The sequence below is a fragment of the Pseudoliparis swirei genome, chromosome 18, assembly GCF_029220125.1.
Source record: "Pseudoliparis swirei isolate HS2019 ecotype Mariana Trench chromosome 18, NWPU_hadal_v1, whole genome shotgun sequence".
NCBI lineage: Eukaryota > Metazoa > Chordata > Actinopteri > Perciformes > Liparidae > Pseudoliparis > Pseudoliparis swirei.
The window spans coordinates 11840838-11867261 of NC_079405.1; the positions used below are offsets into that span (position 1 = coordinate 11840838).

Here is a 26424-nt window from a genome sequence, read left to right on the forward strand (position 1 = left end):
AGAAAATAATCACCTGACTAGTATATATATATATATATATATATATATATATATTTGTTTTTAATTCTATTTTTTGTATATATTGTGCATTATTTTAATATTTTATTGCGTAATCTGTATGTACAAATGCAACTGTAGCGAAGATCATCATCAGATTACCCATCAGTACGCAAACCTCTGGTCCTGTGTGGCTTAACAAGGTTCAGGTACCAACAACATGCCACTGCTTACCTGAGACTTCGGAGTCACTGTTTAGTTCCTCTTGTTCCAACAGCCTCCTTTCTGCCGGTCGGACTTCAGGCACGTAGAAATCTCCCTGGCGGGCCAAGGGGACCATGAACTGGATCAGCCCCTCTCTGTAGATCTCGAGGAATGGGTGAGCACACAGCCTCCTTTCCTTCAAGAGATCATTTAAGTTGGCGAGAATAAAAAGCATGTTCAGGACTCACAACAAATGTAGTACACAACATCATCAATGGTTGGGTGTTTAGTAACATGACCAGCCTGATGGTTTGTTACACAGACCCATCTGGGACTGCCGGTCAGGAGGAGGGCAAAAACACAGTTTCCATCAAGAAAAAAAAGCCTTCAGTGTCATTCTTCGCTCCGCTTTCAATCAAGAAATGCTCTCCAGTTCTGATCAAACGGATCCTTTTGCTGCAGCTGCTCTAACCTCTGTAGGAGTCACCATCGTTGCTGAAAACAACATAGCCGGTAGTTGCCAGCGGGTCCTCACAGGACCGGACACTGGTGGTCTGGAGACAATCGCACAAGTTGAATCCTGACTAGATCGATTTTTGTGTGATCTCCTAATCCTGTATTTCTCGTGTGATCTCGGGACAACTCGCTGAAGTAATTTAACAGCACAATTCAGTCAAATTAAAACACGTCCGTTCTAATCTGACTCCGAAGGCGCAAAGTACACTGGGAAATGTGCAAATCCACACATACATGTACATTCAGTGGAAAGACCATGGCAGGATACAAGCACAGACTCGCAAATCATCCCACAAGTGTGCTTCCTTTCAATGATGAGTGAAAATGACTTCATATGTGGGAACCTCGCCGCTCCACCCCCTGAACTACCATCCATCTCCCTTTCCTGTCTTCACATCAGACATGTGATGCAACACCTCTGTCTTCATGGATGTTCAGCCTCCATGCAAAATGCTGCCTCGGTTTAAAATGCTGCTCTTCCTGTTATTTGCCTCACTCTTCTAGAAGTGGGAAGTCTCACATGGCAGACCCCACTCCACTTCTCCGACTCGTTAACCTTTTATACGCCATGTGTTGTTATCCCAGTCACACACATCCGATGTCTGTTACTTTCACCCTTTCGGCATATGTTAAATGTCGAGCAACACAAGAAACACATTGCAGCATTTCAATGGGATCAATTAGGTTATTTGTTTATATTTGCAAAAATTGGTTATTATCCAATGTGATATTACATCAGACAAACAATATGATTTTCTGATAGTGAAGGAGTCATGACACGGCATTCGGTCTGGTTTAAGCTAACGCTACTGCTTTAAGGCTACAGATGGGCACTATTTTGACCAATAAAACAAACGCATATTATGTCCATTACTCTCACCCAGATCCGCTTTAGACTTGTATGTCTGGATTCATTCAGAGTATGCTAGTCATTCTATATTCATTTTCTGAACGATTTTCTGATCAATTACTTGAAATGTAGGCGATAAATTCTGTCAAGTTGAGTCCAAAAGCTTTTGGGATAAAATCACCCTCTTTAAAGTCATACAAGTGATATCAATATTCTATAACATCACAAACTTTCCCCGCTTAGCAACAAATAAAGAATAATCTCATCTTAAATTATTAAAACTGAAATGTGTTTGTTTATCACTATGAAACAGTCAGGTCTGAAGTATTTAAATTAAAACATTTTAGACAATTAGATTTAATGGCGTCTAATAGTTGAAATGCTTGGAGCATATGTTTAAGCGGTGGAACAATTGAGGAGGTTCTCCCCTGTAAGGGGTCCCTAGCCCCAAAAGGTCTGAGAACCCTTTGTTTCTTTTTTTAGACGGTAAGCTGTAGGAAAATTAAATTGCGCATAGTGGCTTGGTATTATGATTATGAAGACCTCTGTATTCACACATTGCAGTATGCCTTCATCTCCGAACCCTGTGTTTCATCACCGGCTTGAACTCGTCCTACGTGCACCATAAATCATTTCTTACACAATGGTAAATTCATGTCGTCTCTCCTGAGTTGAAACCGCTCAGATTATGTTCGTTTCTAGTCAGACCCCGGGAGTACGGAGTCCCTGTGCCCCTCGCTGGCGTTCCAGTTTCAGGCAAAGTGGAAGTGGTGACAGGTAGGTTACAGTTTAGAGGAACAACAGGAACGCTGCACACGGTGGATCTCCTAATCAGGCCTGCAGACGGAACCGACACACACACAAGACTCATTCTTTATCGGAGAGATCTGACTTCTCTTGAAACTCCAGCCTATCATTTCGTCTGTTTCTTCACCCAATCATGACAGCACTGACGTTCCTCTCGCTGTCGTTTGCAGGAACAAAGTTGTCAGTTTCTGGGATTTGAGCAGCTTCAATTCTTGGTGAACTTTTCCCACAGGAACATCCGTGTACCCTCATCGGGTTGCTTCATCAGCTGCTGCTACATATCGCTTGTTGATGCGCACGCATGCCGACATACACACACGTTTACATTCTGCAGTTCAGACCATAAATTAATGCTCAAATGTGAAAATGAAGCCCGCCGCTGACACACCGTCAGCACAACAATGACATAAAAGGGTTCCGCATTAACATTTAAATGGGAAATTTTGATTTGTCCGAATGTTTTTGCTTTTAATTTACTTAGTAAAATAGATGCAAAATAAGTTGTATTTTATTAGTTGGTTCTTAACGTTGCACAACAAAGGATTAAGTAATACGGTGGGCCTACTACAGAATAAGATGTGACAAATGGGAGTAGACTCAGTCTCATGACACACTTTAAAGTCAAATGCATTATGCAAAGGGTCGGCTTTTAACGCACTGCATTTACACTTAAAGACCAATAATAGCAATACCGTAGTCAAAATTCATAAGTACGGTACTTAAATTAACCCGTATATACAAATTCTGGACTCTTTGAAGGGGTGAACATCTGTTTGCTTGACAACAATCTTTGGATTAAACGTTTCACGAAGCCACATTTTTAAATGACATTCATAACAAGAATTGCGGATTTGCCTTGCAGTGTTTTTGAGATCCTGACTCGAGGTCTAATGTCATCAGGACATCATTGTTTACATTGTGGCAAATGGAAACATTGCGACACAATTGTGTTCATAAGGGAAATGAGCTTCGGGTCCTTCAAAAGGTCACCATGACCCTCAGCCATTATGTGACGGTGCAGATCAATGATGGGACTCAATGAAAATTGCAAGACACCAGCAAACTGATTCTGGCTTTCTCCAAATGTAAACAAAGCCTGGCTGTCGTGGGACAAAACAACTCATCAGACCTACTGCTCAGCCACCCTCGTCTTCTTCAATTACATTTATTTATCATTTACTTTTAGTTTCATTGACGTCTTATATTACTTTTTAGAAAGACAGATACAGTCTTATAGAAAACCTTTCAGGCTTCTGCTCGAAGCTGAATGAATCATCATCCTTGGATTTGGTTTTGTAACTGAACATTTCAAGGTTTTAATGTGTTTTTCCTGACAAATGAACACATTGAATGAATCCCACCTCAAATCATTAAGTCCTTGTAAAGACAGAAATGTAAGTTTTTAATATAATTTTCATGACAGGTAGTCATGACTACACTAATGTGCACGAGGAAAATAGTTGTTTGCTGCTATATTAATATTCACAATGTTAAATACAGCACCCTTAATGAAAAGGCAGAAATGCTCTTTTGTATTTTTTAGAACTCAAAGTGATTTCCAGATAAGTGGGCGAAGAATAAAGGATTGCTAAATAGAATAGAATAGAATAGAAATTGCTTATGAATGGATTCATATTCAGTGAAAGGGTTCACCTCCCAGAGGATGGATGCTCTTAGCATTAATTGTTTTAGAGCTTTAAGGAAGTTCTCCAGGAAGTTAATAAAAATGCAACTGTTTTATAAGAAGCTGCTTTTATTTAGCTTTAACTATGAATCAAGACATAACCAAGAAATATTTATTCTGTATTTAACAACCACAACATGACTGCTGCAGATATCCGATACCTATAATCATTGTTGTAAACATTATGTTGCTGAACTCAAAGTGTACAGGACACGATACGCATGTAGCCAACATGGTGACCACAGGATGAGCCCAGTATCATATCTCAGCTTCAAACATAGGCAGAAGAAATTAATGAGTCAAGTTCAAATAAGAGCGAGACGCAACATCCCAATTGGGTCATCATCAAGCACCCAATGTGCATTTTTGTTTTGAAATTATTATTCGGTTTCTCGATGTTCGAGTTAATTGGTCAGAGTTCAAACGTTTAGAAGTTGTCTTGTTAGAGTTCAGGAAAGTGGTATGGTAAAAACATTTTATATTTGTCTGACATTTTATACACCAAATATTCAATAGATTAATTCAGATTACAGATATACATCTACAAATTAATTAGTTATTTCTAGGGCTGTGAAACGATTACAATTTTTAATCGGATTAATCACAGGTTTTTGTGGATTAATCATGATTAATCACATATTACCGATATTCTCGGTATATTTTGTGAGAACATAGAGATTTATGACAAAAGACGGATATATACATTTATACATTCTTCTATACAATGGTGCTGCAACTCAGCAGTTATTTAGCAGTTTTCTTCCATATGGAACATTAATACATCTTCATCCTAAACAGAATGTTTAACCCTCCTGTTACCTTTCGGGTCAATTTGACCCCATTCAATGTTTAATGTCGGTGTTCTTTGGGGTCAATTTGACCCCAGGCTGTTTTCACTGTGTCAAACATATCAGAAATATCAACTTTTTATTTATTTAAAGGGCTATTTAGGTAGTCAACAAACAAACATAAAGTACCTCACACTTAAACTTGGGAAGCAATATTAATTCTAATAATTTTCTGGAGGTTTTAATTGCTGGGGTCAAATTGACCCCGAGGGTAAAATATGTTCGTAAATGTAAAGGTAACAGGAGGGTTAAACAGAGCATTTTCTCTTGTTTGTCAACCATTAACTCCACCATGATACAATCTAAAGGTGGACAGATTGACAAGTGACTTTTTTTGCTCGGTCCCGATGCGCGCACACGGAGCTCTGTGGCGCCAGACGGAGATCGATAAGTGTTAACGCAACGCGAAGAGACAGAAATGACATGCTGCTGTGGAGATACGATCAACAACAGACGTTTAGTTTAATAAAAGAACAAAGACGTGCTATAGAGAACATGTCAGGGGCAGGCCAATCTTTGTAATGTCATGCGATCTACCGACACTACGCCGCGATCGACTGGCAGGTCGCGATCGACGTGTTGAGACCCTGATCTACAGGAAGTAAAAGTCGTAACAAGGTTTCCATAGGTGAACCTGCGGAAGGATCATTACCGATGAACAGACCGTCTGCATGAGAGCGGACAGAGTTCAGATTGAAGTGGTGTATTGGAAGCTCATTTTGCAAGTGACTTTTTTTTCGTCCCGACGACCAACAACAGATTGGAAGCTCATTCTGCGCATCCGTTAAATGCGTTAAAAAAAAAAAAACTAGTTTAACCTGTAATTGAATTAACTGAGTTAACGCGTTATTTGTCACAGCACTAGTTATTTCCCTTAGTGTTTTTTATTTAGAGAACATCTTTTTGTTTTGTGCACCCACACATGGAGTCATGCCACTATATGCGTGATGTCCTATCACTTACGATCACTGCGGGGGGAACTACTCAACAACCTGACCCAGTGAGCCGAGCGAAACGCTGCGGTCCTTTTCTCTGTGTCTTATGAACAGAAATACTCAGACCGAGGGCAGACAAATAATTAGACCCACATTGGAATCACTGAGACAAACGGTGCACAGTAGACTTTTGTAATTATGGGGGTTGTGGACAGTGTTGTTATAGATTTTTGTTTGATTTTCTCCGTATTTTCCTCCTGTAGTATCAGGCCAGGGGAGCACTTTAGGCACTCCAGAGTAACAGGGTCATCGTAAGGTCATTTCTGTCTTCATATCTTCCACGGCATAGAAATGCCAATATATTTGGAAAGAAAAATATCATTACTTTTTCTCAGGGATAAAAACATTATTACATTGTAGGATTATTAAGGGAATAGACATGGAAAATTACAAGGGCCAACAGAACATGATTTCACCTTCATTTAATTGTTCAAAATGTAAAAAAAAAAAAAGAAACCCAGAATGAATTCTTTGAATAAGACTCTAACCATCACCATAGATGTGTTTCAAAGTATGGAGAAGAACAACAGACCGATCTCTAACCTCCCCTTCCTCTCCAAGATCCTTGAGAAAGTGGTCGCAAATCAGTTGTGCGACTTTCTACATCATAATAGTTTATTTGAGAAATTTCAATCAGGATTTAGAAAACACCACAGCACCAAGACGGCACTGGTGAAAATTACAAATGACCTCTTAATGGCAGCAGATAAAGGACTCCTCTCTGTCCTGGTCTTGTTAGACCTTAGTGCTGCATTCGACACCATTGACCATGACATCCTGTTACAGAGACTGGAGCAGTCGATTGGCATTTCAGGCACGGCACTAATTTGGTTTAAATCCTATTTATCAGATCGATCTCAATTTGTATTTGTAAACAATGACGCCTCGATAACCACCAACGTTAATCACGGAGTTCCACAAGGTTCTGTGCTTGGACCAATTTTATTTACCTTATACATGCTTCCTTTGGGCAATATTATCAGGAAACACTCCATAAACTTTCATTGTTATGCAGATGATACTCAACTATATTTATCGATAAAACCAGAGGAGAGCAACCAACTCGGTAAAATTCAAGCATGTCTTAAAGACATAAAAACATGGATGACCTGCAACTTCTTGATGTTAAACTCAGACAAAACCGAAGTAATTTTACTCGGCCCTGAGCACCTCAGAGATCAATTATCTGGTGATGTGGATTCTGTAGACGGCATTGCCCTGGCATCCAACACCACTGTAAAGAATCTTGGCGTTATCTTTGATCAGGACTTGTCCTTTAACTCCCACGTAAAGCAAATCTCAAGGACTGCATTCTTTCATCTACGTAATATTTCAAAAATCAGGCACATCTTGTCTCAAAAGATGCAGAAAAATTGGTTCACGCGTTCGTTACTTCGAGACTGGATTACTGCAACTCCTGATTATCAGGCTGCTCTAATAAGTCTCTTAGGTCCCTCCAGTTGATCCAGAATGCTGCAGCTCGTGTTCTCACTAAAACTAAGAAAAGAGATCACATCACTCCTGCACTAGCTGCTCTGCACTGGCTCCCAGTAAAATCAAGAATCACTTTTAAAATTCTTCTCTTAATGTACAAAGCCTTGATTGGTGATGCACCATCATATCTTAAGGAGCTTGTAGTACCATATTGCCCCACTAGAGAGCTACGCTCACTAAATGCGAGACTACTTGTAGTTCCTAGAGTCTTAAAAAGTAGAATGGGAGCCAGAGCCTTCAGTTATCAAGCTCCTCTTTTATGGAACCAGCTTCCAATTTCAGTCCGGGAGGCAGACACAGTCACCTCGTTTAAGAGTAGACTTAAGACCTTCCTCTTTGACAGAGCTTATAGTTAGGGCTGAATCAGGTTCACCTGGTCCAGCCCCTTGATATGCTGCTATAGGCTTATAGCTGCCGGGGGACGTTTAGGATGCACTGAGTACCTATCTCCTCTTTTCTCTCTCCTTAAGGATGAATTTTCATCTCTCAATCACACCTTACTAACTCTGCTTTCTCCCGAGTCCTTAGACTTCACGTCTCATGGGGTCATCGGACCCTATGAGACGGCATAGATCCTATCTGCTGATGGATCATCGAGGTCTGGGTCGTGGAATTCCTGCTCCTGACTACGCCACTGTCCTGTTGAGACTCCGCCCACTGTTGAGACTCCGCCCACTCCTCCTCCCCACCACCATCTGCCTGATGGATCGTGGAGGTCTCCATCGTGGAATATGCCTACTATGAACTATTCATACACTCTGTCATATTCATTGAATGTACTTTAACTCTAAATCTGTCCTTCTGTACACATTACATCTATTGCATCTGTCCATCCTGGAGAGGGATCCTTCTCTGTTGCTCTCCTGCAGGTTTCTTCCCTTTTTTCCCCCCTGAAGGGTTATTTGGGAGTTTTTCCTGGTCCGATGTGAGGTTTTGGGGCAGGGATGTCTATGTGTACAGATTGTAAAGCACTCCGAGACAAATTTGTAATTTGTGAAATTGGGCTATACAAATAAACTGAATTGAATTGAATTGAACAACAGTAACCCATCCTCACCAGTCTCCAGTAGGACCTTCAGGGGAAGATAGTTCCCTTTTCAAGCTTTTCAAACACACATCCGTCTGTGCCAAAGACTTTTCATTGGGAAATATTCAAAGGTACCATGGAAGCTCAGTTAAGTGGTTATTGAAAGATTAGCTATTGAGCTAATTCACATGTTACAATTTAATACACGTTGTTATTATGGTGCTTTCTTTGTGAAGGAAAATCTAACTCCACAAAGGCTTCAAAATGAATGACATTTGTAGAGTGGAGGGGATTACCAAAAACATCACGCAAATAGGTGCATGACCCCCCCCCCCCCCCTTCAATCACCTCTCAAGCATTTTCTCATGCTAGCCGTGTATTTGCAGAAGGTCCTGAGGGGAACTGGTGAAGGACAGTCTACATGAAGAAGAGGATGGGTTAGTGGCCTCTCTTTCCAGGTTTCTAGCCCGGGGAAAACATCTGCAAGGGACCCATGTGCCAATGCATCACATGTGCCCTTGGATATTTTAGAGCTCTAAAACAATATTTCTTTGTTGCTCTGAAATGTTGTGCTTGTAATTCTAATCAAATTAATCAAATCAAGTTAGGCAATCAGACTAAATAGTGTTATGGCCACAATGATTTGAAAGATTGACAAGTAGTATAGGTCTGATTACTGTGGTTTTGATTTTAATTACAGCCAAATAATATGTGTTAAAATGTGCAATCATGAGCATTGTTGCATTATTAGAGTGCATTTAAACAGCTAAATGCAAATATAAAAAGAATATATTTAGATCCCACTAGATAAGACACTTACACAACCAGATCCCAGCTTACAGCACAAGTGAATATATATATATATATATATATATATATATATATATATATATATATATATGAGCTAGAGTAATCTCAATTACATGTTTTCTTGTTCAAATAATTCATAGTTGTTTTAATATATTTGAGGTGTATCTTGTGTTCTTAAAATATGTTGCAAGATTGTACTCAAACCCATCATTTTAGCCATAAGTATAATCAACAATAATCCTAATTAATTATCAGGTGCTTCAGCGATACAGAGGCAGAGTTATCTGCTGTAGCATATTGTGGAAATATGTGACAGATTACTTCAAATTTCAAAACTATTAACACTTTTCAGAATTTGACTATGTCTAAAAGAGTCTAAAAACAGTTGCCATTGCACCTTCTGTATCTGAGAGAAAAAGTCAGACGGGATGAGATGAGATAAAGACGGTGAAAAATTGATCGAGAAAAGTGAAGATCTGGTGCCCGCAGGGAGATAAATGGGAAAAACAGAGATGTTTTTCATTTCAAAGGAAAAAAAGCTGACAAATGATCCTTTTGAATCCAGAGCGGATACAAACAACCACCTCAGCCTCAACAAAAGGCCCTCGTCTCCTGAGGAGAAAGGCAAAAGGAACAGAACACCATGCTGTCAGCAGTGAAGAGGACAGCTGAAGGGATAAAGTGGCACATAAGTGCTCCCAACCATCCCACTGCATTCAGATCATTTGGAAACAGGGCTGTTTGTAGGTACACTACATACTACAATTTACCATTTCCTTGTGAGCAAGAAAAATAGAAACTATACACTCACCACTCAAGCAATTTATGTTCGACCATCAGCGTGACAAAACACAACATAAATAGGCAAAATACATCAGACATAACACGCCTCCAACTTACGCAAACGAGAGAGAAGAAGCAAAGCAATCAAAGATGAACAAATATTGATAAAAAAGGCATACAAGACAATACAGTCATGCTGCACCAATTTGTCCTTTTCACAGCAACCATGTTGACATGTCCTTGCGGGGTAAACAGGCGTAATTAATAACGTTCATTGTGGCCCTGTTCCATTTAGGGGAACAAGGGTCCTGGCATGGCGCATGCTGTCTGACTGGAATTATTATGACACTAAATAGAATGGGACCATAACTCATGTTATGACTTCCACCTGTGTTTACCCTGCTATGACATATCAGAATAGCTGCTGGGAAAAGGGCCTATTGATTCTAAAATTGATCAGATAGAAATTACATTTAAAAAGTCATGTAAATCACAATGATTATTGATGATAAGAATATGGAAAAAAACCTGTCCTAAAATAAAAGTAGATGACAAGTTTAATTTGCCTTTTGCTTTTTTTTGTCCTGATCCGAAGAGAGTGTATGTATGGCTACACTACGACCACATGTCCCATGTGAGTATTAACATACATTAGTTCAGTGTGTATTTATGCATGTGCAAACAAGACTAGAGAGTCTGCCTTCTGAGTTGCAGTATAATGTCGTGTGACACACGTTTCATTTGTCAGGGGCACATTTATGACTGGGAGACAACGTGTGTCATCATTTAGGGTTGTAGAGTTTTTGACCTCGAGTAGCATTATGGAGTGGTGCCCAATTTAATTTGTTTCTAAATCGGATACGTTTACAAGGACACACATTAGACGCAATACACATTCCTTCAAATGGTTTAGACTATTCCACAGCTGAAGCCTGCTGGCAGGTAAACGGGGATGCACACAATAGGGGATTCAAAACACTGATTTGTAAATGTTTTATGAAATAAAGAAACATTCAAACATCTGTTAGACCTCAAGAGACACAAAATGTGTTTTGGTAAACACTGAATGTAAATAAAAATTCAAATTTTTTATAAAAAAAGTCCACAGGGGACCTTTAAGTATTATGCATTTGTTTAAGTCTAATCATGTGTTTCCTCTTTTAGCTAAATTTCCACAAAATGGACGAAATGAATCCTGCGGAAACCACGGAATGTGTTGTGTAAAAGGCAACTAATTCCCCCTTTAATTGTTGCAATGCAGATTGTACTGCATCGTGTGATGTTTTGCATCTGGAAAGTGGTCAGGAAATGTAGAATATCTTGAGTGGTTTTGTCTTCACAAAATCATATTGCCGCTGGAAGTTGATAAAGTTTGTTTTACTGAAAATGCAACACATCTTGACATCTTTACAAGACTAAGTAAAGAAGCCAGAGACAAAAGTACTGCATACAAGACTCAGCAGGCTCCCAGTATTAAATGCACAATAGTTATGCCTTTGGATAACTGTGTCCACTCTCACACAGCTGCATTCCAGGCGTTTGATTGATTGATGATTGATATATTTATTTGTCATTTGCCAGAGTACAGGTACAAAAGCATCACATTTTAGACATGACTTGCCCCCAGGCCACAACAGACAGCCATCCCAGTGTAGGTGAGGTTTGAGGTTGATGTGTGGTGTCATAGATTACTGCACCATGTTCAAAAGGCTTGAGGCGTTCACTGCACGCACATTGCAAAGGACACACTGTAACAGTTTAGCTCCACGCCTTCCTTTTTGTCAGAGTTGTTTTCATCATGTCACTAACTATCATGTCATTCCAGATCCTGCTTCCCATCTCGTCAATCCAACTCCCTTCACCTGCCTCTGATCACTCCCTCGTTAGTCCCTCATTCCCTTCACCTGGTCCTCACACCCTTCTCACCTGCAGCCCATCCCCTCATTAGTCCCTCACTATTTAGCTCCCTCACTTCCACTTGTCCTCTGCCAGATTGTCTTGTGTTTTTCCAACCGAGCCCTTGAGTGTTCCATAGTTTGATTATTCTGTCTGTTCCGATCTTGATGACGCTTTCAGTAAAGAATCTTTATTTGAATTATCTGTCTCCTGAGTCGTGCATTTGGGTCCACCCTAATCCCGTCGTGACACACACAATGTCTTAAACACTTACAACTGTGCGAATAACAAAACCAAACAAGGCCAATGTCTGGTTAGCCGTTCAGTAAATTGTTTATTATTATCCATAAATAATAATAGAAATACAAGAGTTTAGAGGAGCGTCTCTGTCTCATTCTGGTCATATTTGCTAAAGCGTGTTTGAGTTATAACTGCAGTCTGCATGATTAAATAAATATGAAGAAGACTTATGCAGCAAATGTATCCTGTATATTGCTTGCAGCAGAGGAAAAAAAAGTAGCAACAGAAAAAGAAAAAACATCCATCAAAGCTTGAGAACAAGACATATGTTGGTGCTAAATGCTGCAGGGACACTACCAACTACCTAATGCAGAATGTTAACATGACTTCAAAGGTAATAGTCACCTGGTGGTTGATAATAACAGCAGGCTTTCCGTGGCTGCGGGGAACAGAGCGGTCTCTCTTACAGATAACATGACCAGAAGACCATGCGTTCCATCTCATCCCACAGGGCATTGCAGTTTTTCTCAACACAGAGAAAAACAGAAACTGGAAAATTGAATTGACCCGTCGTCAAAACTTGAACTCCCACTGGTACTAACGCAGCTTTTATAACGTTGGACTAAAAATGTACAGTTGGGAGTAAGGATCAACATCGACGAGTAATCGAGATATTGCCTCGTTGCCTGCCCTATAGTACCCACAATACAACTGGAGCGCCTCCAGCTTGGTGACAGACTCTGGTGTGTTGTGCTCGTAACGGCTCATTGAGCCTCGAGTCGCTCACCTCGAGCAGAGATGAGGAGCACGCCAGGTCTCGTATGAAGAAGGTCACTCTTCTTTGGAAGCGTTTTAATTTTCAAAGACGTCTTCAGCTCAGACCAACGATTAAGAGAGGACATTTATCCTATTTTGTGCAGCTTCCCTTTTTAAAATATGCAGTAGTACTCCTCTAGAGAAGTAAATACAATTTGATGTGTACAATTGATGGAGCACAACAGTGACCTTTGGATCAAAATTACCATTTGCTGACACTATTAGGGCTTTTCTTGGCTACTTAAATATTGGAATCGAGCAGTGCTGCAAAGGCAACGCTAGCAGTCAGTGGCAACAAAGAACATGTAATTTAGGCTGACATTTGACCGCTTCCTGCAACCAGGATGTTAATGACAGTAATTTGTGAGATTATGGACGATACCACTCCATTAGCAGTATATCTTCTCTGTCGCAATTTACTGTCCCGTCACTTCTCTCAGCGTCTCCAATCAAACCCTCAAGTTCATGTTGTATTTCTTCTCGTTTCTGTTTTGTTTCATCACACGATTATTTAGTAGCACTATAGTGTTTCCTTAACGTTGCTACACTCTTTGCTGACATTTTCTAAGAGTCCTATTGTTTCACATGGAGGAGGGGATAATGGAACAGAGTATATCTACAGCCCCTTATACTCTACATTTCATGTCAAAGCCCTGATGGGGAAACAAGCGGTTCAAAGGGGCTGAAAGCACAATGAAAGACAGTAGTTGCTGCCAGTATGAATAATCCAGGTGTCACTCAAGCAACAACACTCTTTACACAGACTTATTCAGCCCTGACAAATGAACAAGGACTGTTTGAAAGTCACTGAGCTGAATCAAGCAGTTAAGTCTTAAGCCTCTTTCTTTTCTTAGCTCAGTGAGGTCCCAAACCTCTGCACCTTGGTTAGGTGCCCCGCCCTGCTGTTGGACTCATACATGAATGGTTCAAAATTGCCTCTGAGATTGCTTTTCCGAAAATCCCTCAAGAGGACACTGTAGCAAATTCATTTAATTTGCATGACTGTCTCAACAAAATACACAACTACATTCTTTGAATATTTTACAATTTGTGAAAGACTTTGACTTTACTTCGGTAAATCATCCAATCACAAAAAATGTCAGCAGCAGCTTTAAACTCTTTGGGGGGATTTTAAAGTATGTCCAGTTTGTTTGTGAATGCAATAAAATACATTTCTATTTTTAACCCACCCAGTTTTTTAATGTTTCACAAATATTCTGACATTTGAGATTACTAAGGGATTTGGATATTGTCGTCCTACTGCAGCGAGCATCTAATATAAGCCTCTAAGTATTCTGCATATCATTTTGAAGGAGTTAAGTCTACAAAAGTTGTTATTTACGGGTCTACAATGGTCACTTTTTTTCAACATATGTTCACTGTATTCACAGGCAGAACATTTAACAACACAATCACAGACTGATAGCATCAAAGTAGCCAGCGTGCACCTCCTACGCATTTGCTCGTTCTTCACATCCTAAATGATTGATAAAATGGCCGCGAGCACAAAACAATTTGTTCCATATCTAAAAATAAATACCCTTCCTAAAATGTAATCCCATCCTGCCCGATCTTGATTCAGAGCGACAGTACAACAGAGGATAAAGTTTGGATCAGATCAATCATATGTAGATGTGACATTTAACACCAACAGTAGATTCCCAGCTGCTGGAGGATGTTTGATGGGCAAACTCCACAGAGCGCCCCGTGGGAAGAGTCGGCTCGCAGCATCGTGTTGCATACTTGATGAAAGGGCCCAATGGTTGTGTACATTAATAGAATTATTCAGATAAAAATAAAACAGCGTACCAGAGGTATACATTCTATTTGAGCTATTGCTTTCTGATTGTCAGAAGAAATAACACCTGCTAGTCGAATGTCTGAGGTCTTCATTTAGCATAAAAGGTAATTACGCATTTATTTTCATTATAGTAAACCTGAATAATTCACATAGTTTTAACTATAAACGATGCCTGCTGTTTGTGATTACAAGACAATAGGAGGGAATTAGACATTTAAAAAAGGCATTGGCAGATAATTGGGATATTTAACACAAAACGTTTATAGAAATTCTAGATAGACTGAGGGGCTAGAACAAGAAAACAAATGTGTTTTAACGTGTTGGAGATGGCTACTTCAGCAATAACACAAAAATAGGCACTAGTAACAGTACTTACTCTTGCAAGATGAATCTTAATGATCTTTATGATATTTTGGATGTGGCAAATTCAACTGACCACGAGCTAAAAAGATACGGAGTGCGGCATTTAAAAACTATAAAAGAGGTTCAAAATTCATTACCAGATTTCAATAGAAGTAATTAATTTTGTAAATGGAAAGTGATAAAAGAAAACAAGTTGATAGTTTTCTAATAAATCACGCGAACTCCATGGCTTGATCCCTGCACCTCATTAGTGAAATGAGTTACAGCTGAAACAGGCACAATAAATACGTACAACATCTGAATACACAGATACAAAAGTTCTGCATGGAAGACATCCTAATTTTACTTCAGTTTCTATATGCGCTGTTTTTTACTCATGACAATAACGTTTTAAGTCCCATATTCATGATATGAATATTTTTAAGACACTTCCAGAATTACAATTAGATATATTATAAACCAGACCTTAAATCGTCTGACCCCATTTTACTTTGTCCAGCACATAACCTTTTCTGACCTTTCTGAATATACGTCACCTTTTGCTAAAAGTTGGCATGTTTACGAGGCCCTGCGGACTAGCATCTGTGCACTGCTTTGCATCACTCTCGCTCCATGTGGACAACACTCATAAGAATTGTGAGAGGCAGCCCGGTATGTCCCAAAAGTGAGGCTTTAATCTATATTGTGCTGAGGAAGACTTGGTGATCACCGTCACACAATGTGTGTGAAGAAAAAGACCATTTCTAAGGAACAAAGACAAGCTTACTTTATATTCAGCCCATAACCTCTGTTCTGGCAAGAAACTTATGTGCCCTGAAGCGAACAAATGTTCCATCGTCTGTCTCTCACAAACCTTTAGATCTCAGTGAATGTCAGCATTATAATTCTCCCACTCCAGTCCCCAATCCAGTCTGAAGGCCTGGCCACCATGCTTAAATCAAATCTCAAGATGCCAAGGCGTCTGTGATGTAGACCACCACTAACGAGCCAAGGCACAGAAGAAAAACTCTGGGGCCAATCGATGGTCCGACTTGGCAAATATCAGGGCCAACTGTGGGTCAGCAACTCAAAGTGTCTGACAGACAGAAATCATTGTACCATGACACGCCCGGCATGCCAAATGCTGATGAGCTCGTTTGAAAAGGTCTCACCACTTGGGATATTCAAAGTGTCAACAGCATCAACAGCATGCTTTATTCACAAAAATAAATCCATTTAGAGGCGTTTCTGCTGCTTCTGTTAAAGGTGAGCCATGTTTTAGTTTCAATACTGTTGTTGAATTTGAGACAGAAATAAACTACTTGTAATGAAGTTAAATGTCATTGTGTTCCATAATGTGTTTAGCATGTTTACAGGGCATTTGCTTCAGATATATATTTCAAATATGGTTAAGATTGTTCTCGTTCTTCATCATTAAGCAACACTTAAACCACAGTGTTTCAACTCACTTCAGCAAGTGTCCTTGTGGATGTAAAAGATATAAAGGAGCATGACACTACAGGTAATACATGTAGCTCCTTTAAATGCTCTAACAATATCAAAATAGAATAGTTGGTATAGTCAGTTTGATTACAGAGAAATGGCTGGATTTGAACACATATTTGGTTTTCCCTCTCTGAATGTTGTTGCGAGTGTGTTCAGTAACATAAGGATTACAGACTCAGACATCATAAGACAATGCTGCTCTCACAGAAGACCAGGTTACCCGTGTTCAGGTGCACTCCGGGTGCAACCTGTGACTTACAGCAAAAGATGTCATGTTATATACATTTTAAGGGAAACCGATTTCCTGAGCCTCTCAACATAACCACAGGTTTTAAAATCAAATCTTTCTTTCGGATTGCCTGACTGTGGATGAAATGTGCCGTCGAATAAATTCAAATAATATCCAGGTATCCAGACAGGCTGATGTATTGTATATAATCATATATATATATATATATATATATATATATTCTGCCCCATTATCCTGTCTTCTTCCCTAACAGGTCAATATGAGAGTTGCATATCAATAATAGCTGGAGGGGCGATAAATAATAACAGCAGCCCACAAGAGACATTATAGGCAGAACATATATTGGTTACTGCAATTGACACTGTACGCTTAATTCATAGTTAGTTTACAACATCAAGCGAAAACTTAGGATAGGAAGTCTAACAAACAGCCTGCTGGTGCATATTTTTTACACCAACAGCATCCAAAATGACCATGAAGTTGAATCAACCCTTCTCTAAAACATGTTTAACAATACACAACCACAGGGATTTTTTTTTTTTTAAGTACGATGTAAATATTTTATATTTATATTGGACGGCATTATTTTAGCTGTACCAAATAAACTGGCAACTGAATACACTTGGAGAAATCCTATATACTTTCAGGTAAGTTGAGAAGTAGTAAAAACCATCAAATTGTCGAAGCTGTTATTCTTATTTCTGATTCAATATATATATATATATATATATATATATATATCTATGTCACAGATTTCATGGCTCATTAATTATAAAATGCAATAGTGCCTCCAATGATGTGAAGCTAAAGAACTACAATGACTACAGCAAGTTAGTGTTGATAAAACAGTCAATGATATGTATCACTATTCTATTGCTGATTAGGAAGACTAATGTCACTTTAATGGCTGTGTAAACTGACCTGTCTGACAGGCTAAGAGTCACTGGAGCAGATCCAGATTTAAACAGCGTCCAAGCAGATGGTCGAGGCAGTCAGGACGCACAGACACATTCCACCAGCAGCAGAGTGATTGAGACAACCTGTGGTGTTGCCACCTGCTTCTGCACACTGCATAATTAAACCACATCCACATAACTTCAGGCTCAACACAATGACTCACTTTCCCAGCATCCCTCAAGCAGCACTCAGTGAGACATTCATCAAAAAGTGGTAAAAGGAGCTCAAATTGTTCTCTTTCCCCCTCTTGCTTTGTCTTAAAGTTCAAACATGCATCTCTTCCTGCAGCAATACCTAACACCTTCCAACCCTTCAGGTGATGTGAGGTAAAACATGCAACAACACACACCTGCCTGAAAACACACACAATGTGACTCAGGTGAACAAGTGCCGATCACTGGGTTAGATATTGATCATTCCTTTGACGTAAACCCAAAAGTCTAACAAACAGCCTGCTGTTGCATATTTTTTACACCAACAGCATCCAAAATGATCATGAAGTTGAATCAACCTTTCTCTCTGCGCGCCAGCATCAGAGCTCTGCCGTGATGCGTGATGTGTTGTATATTTTGCTGATCGAAATAAACTAAACTAAGGGGTTAAATAGGGCCCCATTTGTGAATCCCACAGAACCAAACCCACCCCGGGATGGGGTGTAGGAGTAATCACACAAGGTGATTCTCGCCAAACCGTCCCACCCCGTTGGGGAGGTAGGCGATTCATAATCAGACTCGCCTATGAATCGCTCCTCCCGTGTAGGCGATTCTGAACCGCCTATCGCCCACCTCTCCTGTGAGATTCACAAATCCCTGCTGCTTTGCTGGAAATCACTTCTACTTATAGACTCTGGTTCGGTGCTCCGTGTCGTCACTAGCGACGTCACAGAACCAAAGCGCTTTCATGTCATGTGACAATGTTTCCATGGTGACGGACAAGGCCACGGTGTTACTCTTTTAGTAACACTACAAAAGCCAACAACAACACCGGAGGGTGGTGCGCGAGCAGCTGCGGGAACCGAACATCCCCCCCTTCAGGTTAACGGTCCAGTCTGCGCTCGAGCAGAGACTCGCGGTCTATCCGCGCTCCGGGCTCGTTGAGCGCTCTGTGCAGTCAGTCTCCCCGCTGATACGTACTGTGACGTCATCACGTCAAACAGCGCGCTGTTGTTATATTTTGCTGATCGAAATAAACTAAACTAAACTAAGGGGTTAAATAGGGCCCCATTTGTGAATCCCACAGAACCAAACCCACCCCGGGATGGGGTGTAAGGAGTAATCACACAAGGTGATTCTCGCCAAACCGTCCCACCCCGTTGGGGAGGTCGGCGATTCATAATCAGACTCGCCTATGAATCGCTCCTCCCGTGTAGGCGATTCTGAACCGCCTATCGCCCACCTCTCCTGTGAGATTCACAAATCCCTGCTGCTTTGCTGGAAATCACTTCTACTTATAGACTCTGGTTCGGTGCTCCGTGACGTCACTAGCGACGAAAGCGCCTTAATGTCATGTGACAGTTTCCATGGTGACGGACAAGGCCACGGAGATCGAAGGCACGTGACTTCCACCAGGAAACCTGTTTATATGTATGTATGTACATGTTGTGTATGACATAAGTACTTATGTGTGTACATACTACTGTTTATATCTGTCAGGGGACACAACATGTAACTATCTAGTCTTTCATGGAACAATGTAATTCTCAGGCAGGTTACTGATGCCACAATGGTGCTAAAACGCTAGCTCGCGATTAGCATCCGCTAGCTAAACGGCGCTATCCTTAATCAACTGTCTTCTCCTTAACTACTACACACTTAATAACTATCAAAATATAGCACCGCCGAAGCGAGCGAACATAACATTAATATATATATGGCACTTGTGTATGTTTCTCACCTGTAAACACCAAGGCTTACATTAATAGCTGGTCACAGTCTGTGATATGCTGGTCTAACTTGTTTGTTTAAGACAAGAATGACGGCGCCAGTCATGGAAAACCCGCTACTGCCCCTACTGGCGAACACGAGTATCGCCCTGCAGCCACTTCAGGTGAAAGCAGGATAAGGAGGTGAAATAAGGATGATGGGGGCAAGGTACTAACACACTGCAATACAATAACAATTCTGATAACAATATTTGCCCTTAAAATATCCAGGGTGCCACTTATGTATATATGTACTTATGTGTGTGCATATGTATGTATGAATGTATATATATTTATGAATGTATATATAAATATATACTTATATGTGTGTGTATATATGTACATCTATGTATATATGTTTACCATTTTAATTCCCTTTTACACCGAGTCAGGCCTGTACACCAAGTCCATTGTTCCTGCAAAGACTCGCAGCAGAAGACGCTACGCCAGGTTCACGAATTCTGTACCGGACTCTGGCAACAGGAATTCAGCCAGGAAACCACATGGGGACCCCACTGGACCACTGCCAAGGGGGACCTGGGACCACTAAGGACCAGTGGAGGGCTGAACAGGAGCAGGAGCGAGCTGCTTAAAATTCATAATACAATACAGCAAAAAAAGTAATAAGAAAGTCGTAACAAAGCCATCGAATAGTTGGGAGAAAAAGTGATAAAAAAGTATATATGTAAAAAAAAAAAAAGAACAAATATAGTACATCCTAAAAAGTCATAGAAAAGCTTTCGTAAAGTTCACCATAATAAAGGCATCAACAAGACATCATAAATGAATGAATTAATAGAAAAGTAATAGTTTAGTAAATCAAAGAAGTCAGAAAAAAGAGTATCTCATTTAAAGTCAGAAAATAAATTATAGTTTAAGTTTGAATTTAAAATGTTTGCTTTCAATATTCAACGACATCAAACACACCACAGAGATGTTGTCTCAGTTTGTATAACATTCATTTTGCCGCATATCTAGAGAAGAGGAAGAGGGAGAATAACACCACCTTTATTAACAAGCTACACAACAGAGAGTTACGTGGAGAAACTACACCAGCGCAGGGTGGAAGGTCCTGATGGCATCAGCCCCAGGGTCCTAAAGACCTGCGCCACCCAGCTGTCTGGTGTCCTGCAGCGCCTCTTCAACCTCAGCCTGAAGCTGGGGGAAGTCCCGGTGCTGTGGAAGACGTCGTGCCTGGTCCCTGTCCCAAAGAAGTCAACACCATCTGGCCTCAACGACTACCGACCGGTCGCCCTCACCTCCCATGTGATGAAGGTGCTGGAGAGGCTGGTCTTGGCCCACCTCCGGCCGCAGGTGAAATCATCGCTGGACCCTCTGCAATTTGCTTACCAGCCTCATGTGGGAGTGGACGACGCCATCATCTACCTGCTGCAACGAGCTCAGTCGCACCTGGATGGAACCGGTGTCTCTGTGAGAGTCACTTTCTTTGACTTCTCCAGTGCATTTAACACCATCCAGCCACTGCTGCTGAGTGAGAAGCTGCGGGTGGCCGGTGTCGACGCGTCCACCATCTCCTGGATCACTGACTACCTCACAGGCAGGCCACAGTTTGTCAGAATGGGCCGTGTGCTGTCTGGAACGGTGGTCAGTGATGTTGAGCCCCACAGGGAACTGTTCTGTCTCCCTTCCTCTTCACCCTGTACACCACTGACTTCCAGTACAACACGGAGTCATGCCATCTGCAGAAGTACTCTGATGACTCTGCAGTGGTCGGGTGTATTAGGGATGGACGGGAGGAGGAGTACAGGGCAGTGGTGAGTGACTTTGTAAAGTGGGCCGATGAGAACCACCTGCGGCTGAACGTGGCCAAGACCAGAGAGATGGTGGTGGACTTCAGGAGGAAGGCGACAGCTCCTCCACCTCTGAGTGTCCTGGGAGTGGACGTGGACATGGTGGAGGAGTGCAAGTACCTGGGCGTCTCCATCGACAGCCGACTGAACTGGAAGGCCAACATCAACGCTGTGTACAAGAAGGAGATGAGTCGACTCGTTTTCCTGAGGAAGCTTCGATCCTTCAACGTGTGCAGCAAGATGCTGGAGTTATTCTACCAGTCGGTTGTCGCCAGTGTGCTGCACTTTGCCATTGTCTGCTGGGGGAGCAGCATCGGAGCCGGTGACACCAGCCGTCTCAACAAACTGGTTGGGAAGGCTGGCTCCATCATCGGCTGCCAGCTGGAGCACCTGGAACAGGTGGTGGAGAGGAGGACGTTGAAGAAACTTGTGTCCATATTGGACAACCCGGACCACCCTCTCCACCACCTCCTACAGGGACAGAGGAGGACTTTCTCCAGACGTCTCCTCACGCTCCGCTGCCACAAGGACAGATACAGGAGAACATTCCTGCCGACGGCTCTGAGGCTCTACAACAGATCACCTCTTGCCAGATCATAGTGCAATAACTGCAATAATAACTTCATATCCACACTGTGTTGATCTGCACTTCACACATTTCATTTGTTTGCACGACACACATACACACACATTTCATTTGCACTGCACACATATACACACTCTGCATTTTGCACACTGTCTATATTTAATATTTTTGAATTTGATTTGATTTGTCATTGATGTGTGTTGTGTATGCATGTGTGTTGTATATGTACATATATATTTTGTTTTGTTTACTTTGTATACTTCTATATCTTTCATCCCTGTTTTTTTTATTTTTATATTTGTGTTTTGTTTTTATTCCTGTGTGTTTGGTTTATTGGTGCTGCTACTTGTAACGACAAATTTCCCCTTGGGGATTAATAAAGTATATATCTATCTATCTATCTATCTATAATACACAACAATATCCTTGTTTTTCCATTGCTTCATCATTTCCATTGATGTAGATGTTGAATGAATAGAGAGGAGTGAAACAAAGAGAGAGTGCATGAATTTTCCCAGCTGCTCCTGAACGCATCATCTCACTCTTCCGGTAAGCTCTGGTTGCCAGCTCAACAGCGAGCATGACTTCTTCTTCTCTCCCTCCCGCTCCCTCTTGCTCAGTGTGTCTCATGTATAGTTATCCCCCTGCCTCCCTTAATGATAACGATACATGCAACAAGTGTAGTTTATTTGCTAGGTTGGAGGCAGGTCTAAGTGGGTTAGATGCACGGCTCCGCGCTATCGAAGCTCAGACAGCTATGCTAGTTAGCCCGCCCTCTCCCGTAGCGGCGCGAGCTACAGTCAGCTGTTAGCTGTTCTCCGGTGGTGCCCGATCAGCCGGGATCGTGGGTAACTGTTCGCAGGAGTAGTAAGTCTAAACAGAAGCCCGCTGTGCACCAACCACTTCACGTTTGAACCAGTTTTCCTGCTCAGCGACACACCCGCTGAGGAACACACCCTGGTTATCGGGAGCTCTATAGTCAGGAACGTGAAAATAGCGAAGCGCGGACCACAGTCGTGTGCCTCCGGGGCCAGAGCGGGCGGCGTGGAGTCTTGTTTGAAACTGCTGGCTAAGGATAGCGGAGATACAGTCAGATTGTAATACACGCCGGTGGTAATGGCGCCCGAGCCGCGCTGGAACTCACTAAAATTAATGTGGAATCGGTGTGTGCTTATGCCAAGACGTTGTCGGACACCGTAATTTTCTCTGGCCCTCTCCCAAATTTGCAGACAGACGAATTGTATAGCCGAATGTCGTCTTTCAACCGCTGGCTGTCGAGGTGGTGCCCAGCGAATAATGTGGGCTACGTAGACAACTGGAAGACTTTCTGGGGAAAACCTGATCTGATGAGGAGAGCGGCATCCATCCCACGTTGGACGGGCGCGTCTCATTACTGCGAATATGACCAAGTTGATCATCGGACTTAATCTATGACAACCCAGGGTTCAGATCAGGAACCGGGAGCAGAGTTGTAGTTTAACACCCTTCTCTGCTCTTCCATTCGAGCAGTTACCCACCCATGACTTTAGAGTAGAGACTGTGTCTGTCCCACGGCCACTTCAATTAAATAAATCAAAAGTAAGCAGAAGAGGAGTCGTACACAATAACCTTATACAAGTTAACACCATTATTTCAGCAGTGCAACAAAACAGGACTATTAAATGTGGTCTCCTAAATATTCGATCTCTGTCATCTAAAGCTGTGTTACTAAATGATTTAATATCAGATAATCACATTGATTTATGTTGCCTAACTGAAACCTGGCTGAGCCATGAAGAATATGTCTGCCTGAATGAATCGACTCCTCCAAGTCATATTAATACTCACATTCCTCGAGGCACCGGTCGAGGAGGTGGAGTAGCAGCCATCTTTGAATCGAGCCTATTAATTAATCCTCAACCAAAATTACACTACACCTCATTTGAAAGCCTTGTTCTTAGTCTTTCACATCCAACCTGGAAAACACTACAGCCAATTCGATTTGTGATTCTGTACCGCCACCAGGTCCATATTCAGAGTTTATATCTGAATTCTCAGAATTTATATCAAGTTTGGTTCTTAAAACCGATAAAGTTATTATTGTTGGAGATTTTAATATCCATGTGGATGTTGATAATGATTGCCTTAGTGCTGCATTCATCTCCTTGTTGGACTCGATTGGCTTCTGTCAGAGAGTACAGAAACCCACTCACAGCTTTGGCCACACGCTTGATCTTGTTCTTACTTATGGTGTTGACATTGAGCATTTGAACGTCTTCCCACAGAATCCTCTTCTGTCAGACCACAACCTCATAACTTTTGAATTTATACTACCGATGTGTACTCCGTTAGTCAAAAGTTTCTACACCAGGTGTCTAACTGACAGTGCTGTAGCTAAATTTAAAGCGATTCCTTCTGTTTTGATTCGATACCACGTCTCAATATAACAGAGGACTCCTGGTCTAACTTTAGTCCGTCCCAGATTGATCATCTTGTTGACAGTGCCATAGGCTCTCTGAGAATGACACTGGACTCGATAGCCCTCTGAAGAAGAAGACAGTGAGGAAGAGGAGGTTTGCTCCTGGTATAACCCTCAGACGCGCAAACTGAAGCAAGCGTCACGAAAGCTTGAGCATATGGCGTTCAACTAATCTCGAAGAATCCCGCTTAGTTTGGCGAGATAGTCTTAAAACATATAAGAAGGCCCTCCGTAATGCCAGAGCAGCCTATTACTCATCAGTAATAGAAAAAAATAAAAACAACCCCAGGTTTCTCTTCAGCACTGTAGCCAGGCTGACAGAGAGTCACAGCTCTGTGGGCCGAGCATTCCTATAAACCTCAGTGGTAATGACTTTATGAACTTCTTTAATGAAAAGATTTTAACTATTAGGGACAAGATTAATATTCTCTTGCCCATAACCTGTGCCAATCTGTCCTCAAGTGGAATGGCCTTGGAAACCGCTGTATGCCCTGGTGTATATTTGGAGGCTTTTCTCCCATCAACCGTGACCAATTATCTTCAACGGTTTCTACTTGAACACGCCTACCTGTCTCTTGGACCCCATCCCGACGAGGCTGCTTAAAGACGTTTTGCCTTTAATTGGCGGCTCTCTATTAGATATTATCAATGTGTCTCTGCTAACAGGCCACGTACCACACTCCTTCAAAGTGGCTGTTATTAAACCTCTCCTGAAGAAGCCCACTCTGGATCCAGAGGTGTTGGCTAACTACAGACCGATCTCTAACCTCCCTTCCTCTCCAAGATCCTTGAGAAAGTGGTCGCAAATCAGTTGTGCGACTTTCTACATCATAATAGTTTATTTGAGAAATTTCAATCAGGATTTAGAAAACACCACAGCACCGAGACGGCACTGGTGAAAATTACAAATGACCTCTTAATGGCAGCAGATAAAGGACTCCTCTCTGTCCTGGTCTTGTTAGACCTTAGTGCTGCATTCGACACCATTGACCATGACATCCTGTTACAGAGACTGGAGCAGTCGATTGGCATTTCAGGCACGGCACTAATTTGGTTTAAATCCTATTTATCAGATCGATCTCAGTTTGTATTTGTAAACGATGACGGCTCGATAACCACTAACGTTAATCACGGAGTTCCACAAGGTTCTGTGCTTGGACCAATTTTATTTACCTTATACATGCTTCCTTTGGGCAATATTATCAGGAAACACTCCATAAACTTTCATTGTTATGCAGATGATACTCAACTATATTTATCGATAAAACCAGAGGAGAGCAACCAACTCTGTAAAATTCAAGCATGTCTTAAAGACATAAAAACATGGATGACCTGCAATTTCTTGATGTTAAACTCAGACAAAACCGAAGTAATTTTAATCGGCCCTGAGCACCTCAGAGATCAATTATCTGGTGATGTGGATTCTGTAGACGGCATTGCCCTGGCATCCAACACCACTGTAAAGAATCTTGGCGTTATCTTTGATCGGGACTTGTCCTTTAACTCCCACGTAAAGCAAATCTCAAGGACTGCATTCTTTCATCTACGTAATATTTCAAAATCAGGCACATCTTGCCTCAAAAGATGCAGAAAAATTGGTTCACGCGTTCGTTACTTGAGACTGGATTACTGCAACTCCTTATTATCAGGCTGCTCTAATAAATCTCTTAGGTCCCTCCAGTTGATCCAGAATGCTGCAGCTCGTGTTCTCACTAAAACTAAGAAAAGAGATCACATCACTCCTGCACTAGCTGCTCTGCACTGGCTCCCAGTAAAATCAAGAATCACTTTTAAAATTCTTCTCTTAACCTACAAAGCCTTGATT

At 41.4% G+C, this 26424-nt stretch overlaps 1 protein-coding gene and 1 long non-coding RNA gene across 2 annotated transcripts in view; one reads left to right on the forward strand and one right to left on the reverse strand.

Annotated features, from left to right (window-relative positions):
* Window positions 1–26424, reverse strand: part of LOC130207906 (testis-expressed protein 264-like) — a 40706-nt gene that overhangs the window by 8267 nt on the left and 6015 nt on the right. The window contains exon 3 of the mRNA XM_056436678.1: window positions 232–397. Within this exon, the coding sequence (XP_056292653.1) occupies window positions 232–397 (166 nt within the window). The remainder of the gene's footprint in view (window positions 1–231; window positions 398–26424) is intronic.
* LOC130208929 (uncharacterized) lies at window positions 19375–20183 on the forward strand. The gene is made up of 3 exons (XR_008834503.1): window positions 19375–19406; window positions 19789–19913; window positions 20137–20183. It is a non-coding gene; the product is annotated as an uncharacterized LOC130208929 (long non-coding RNA).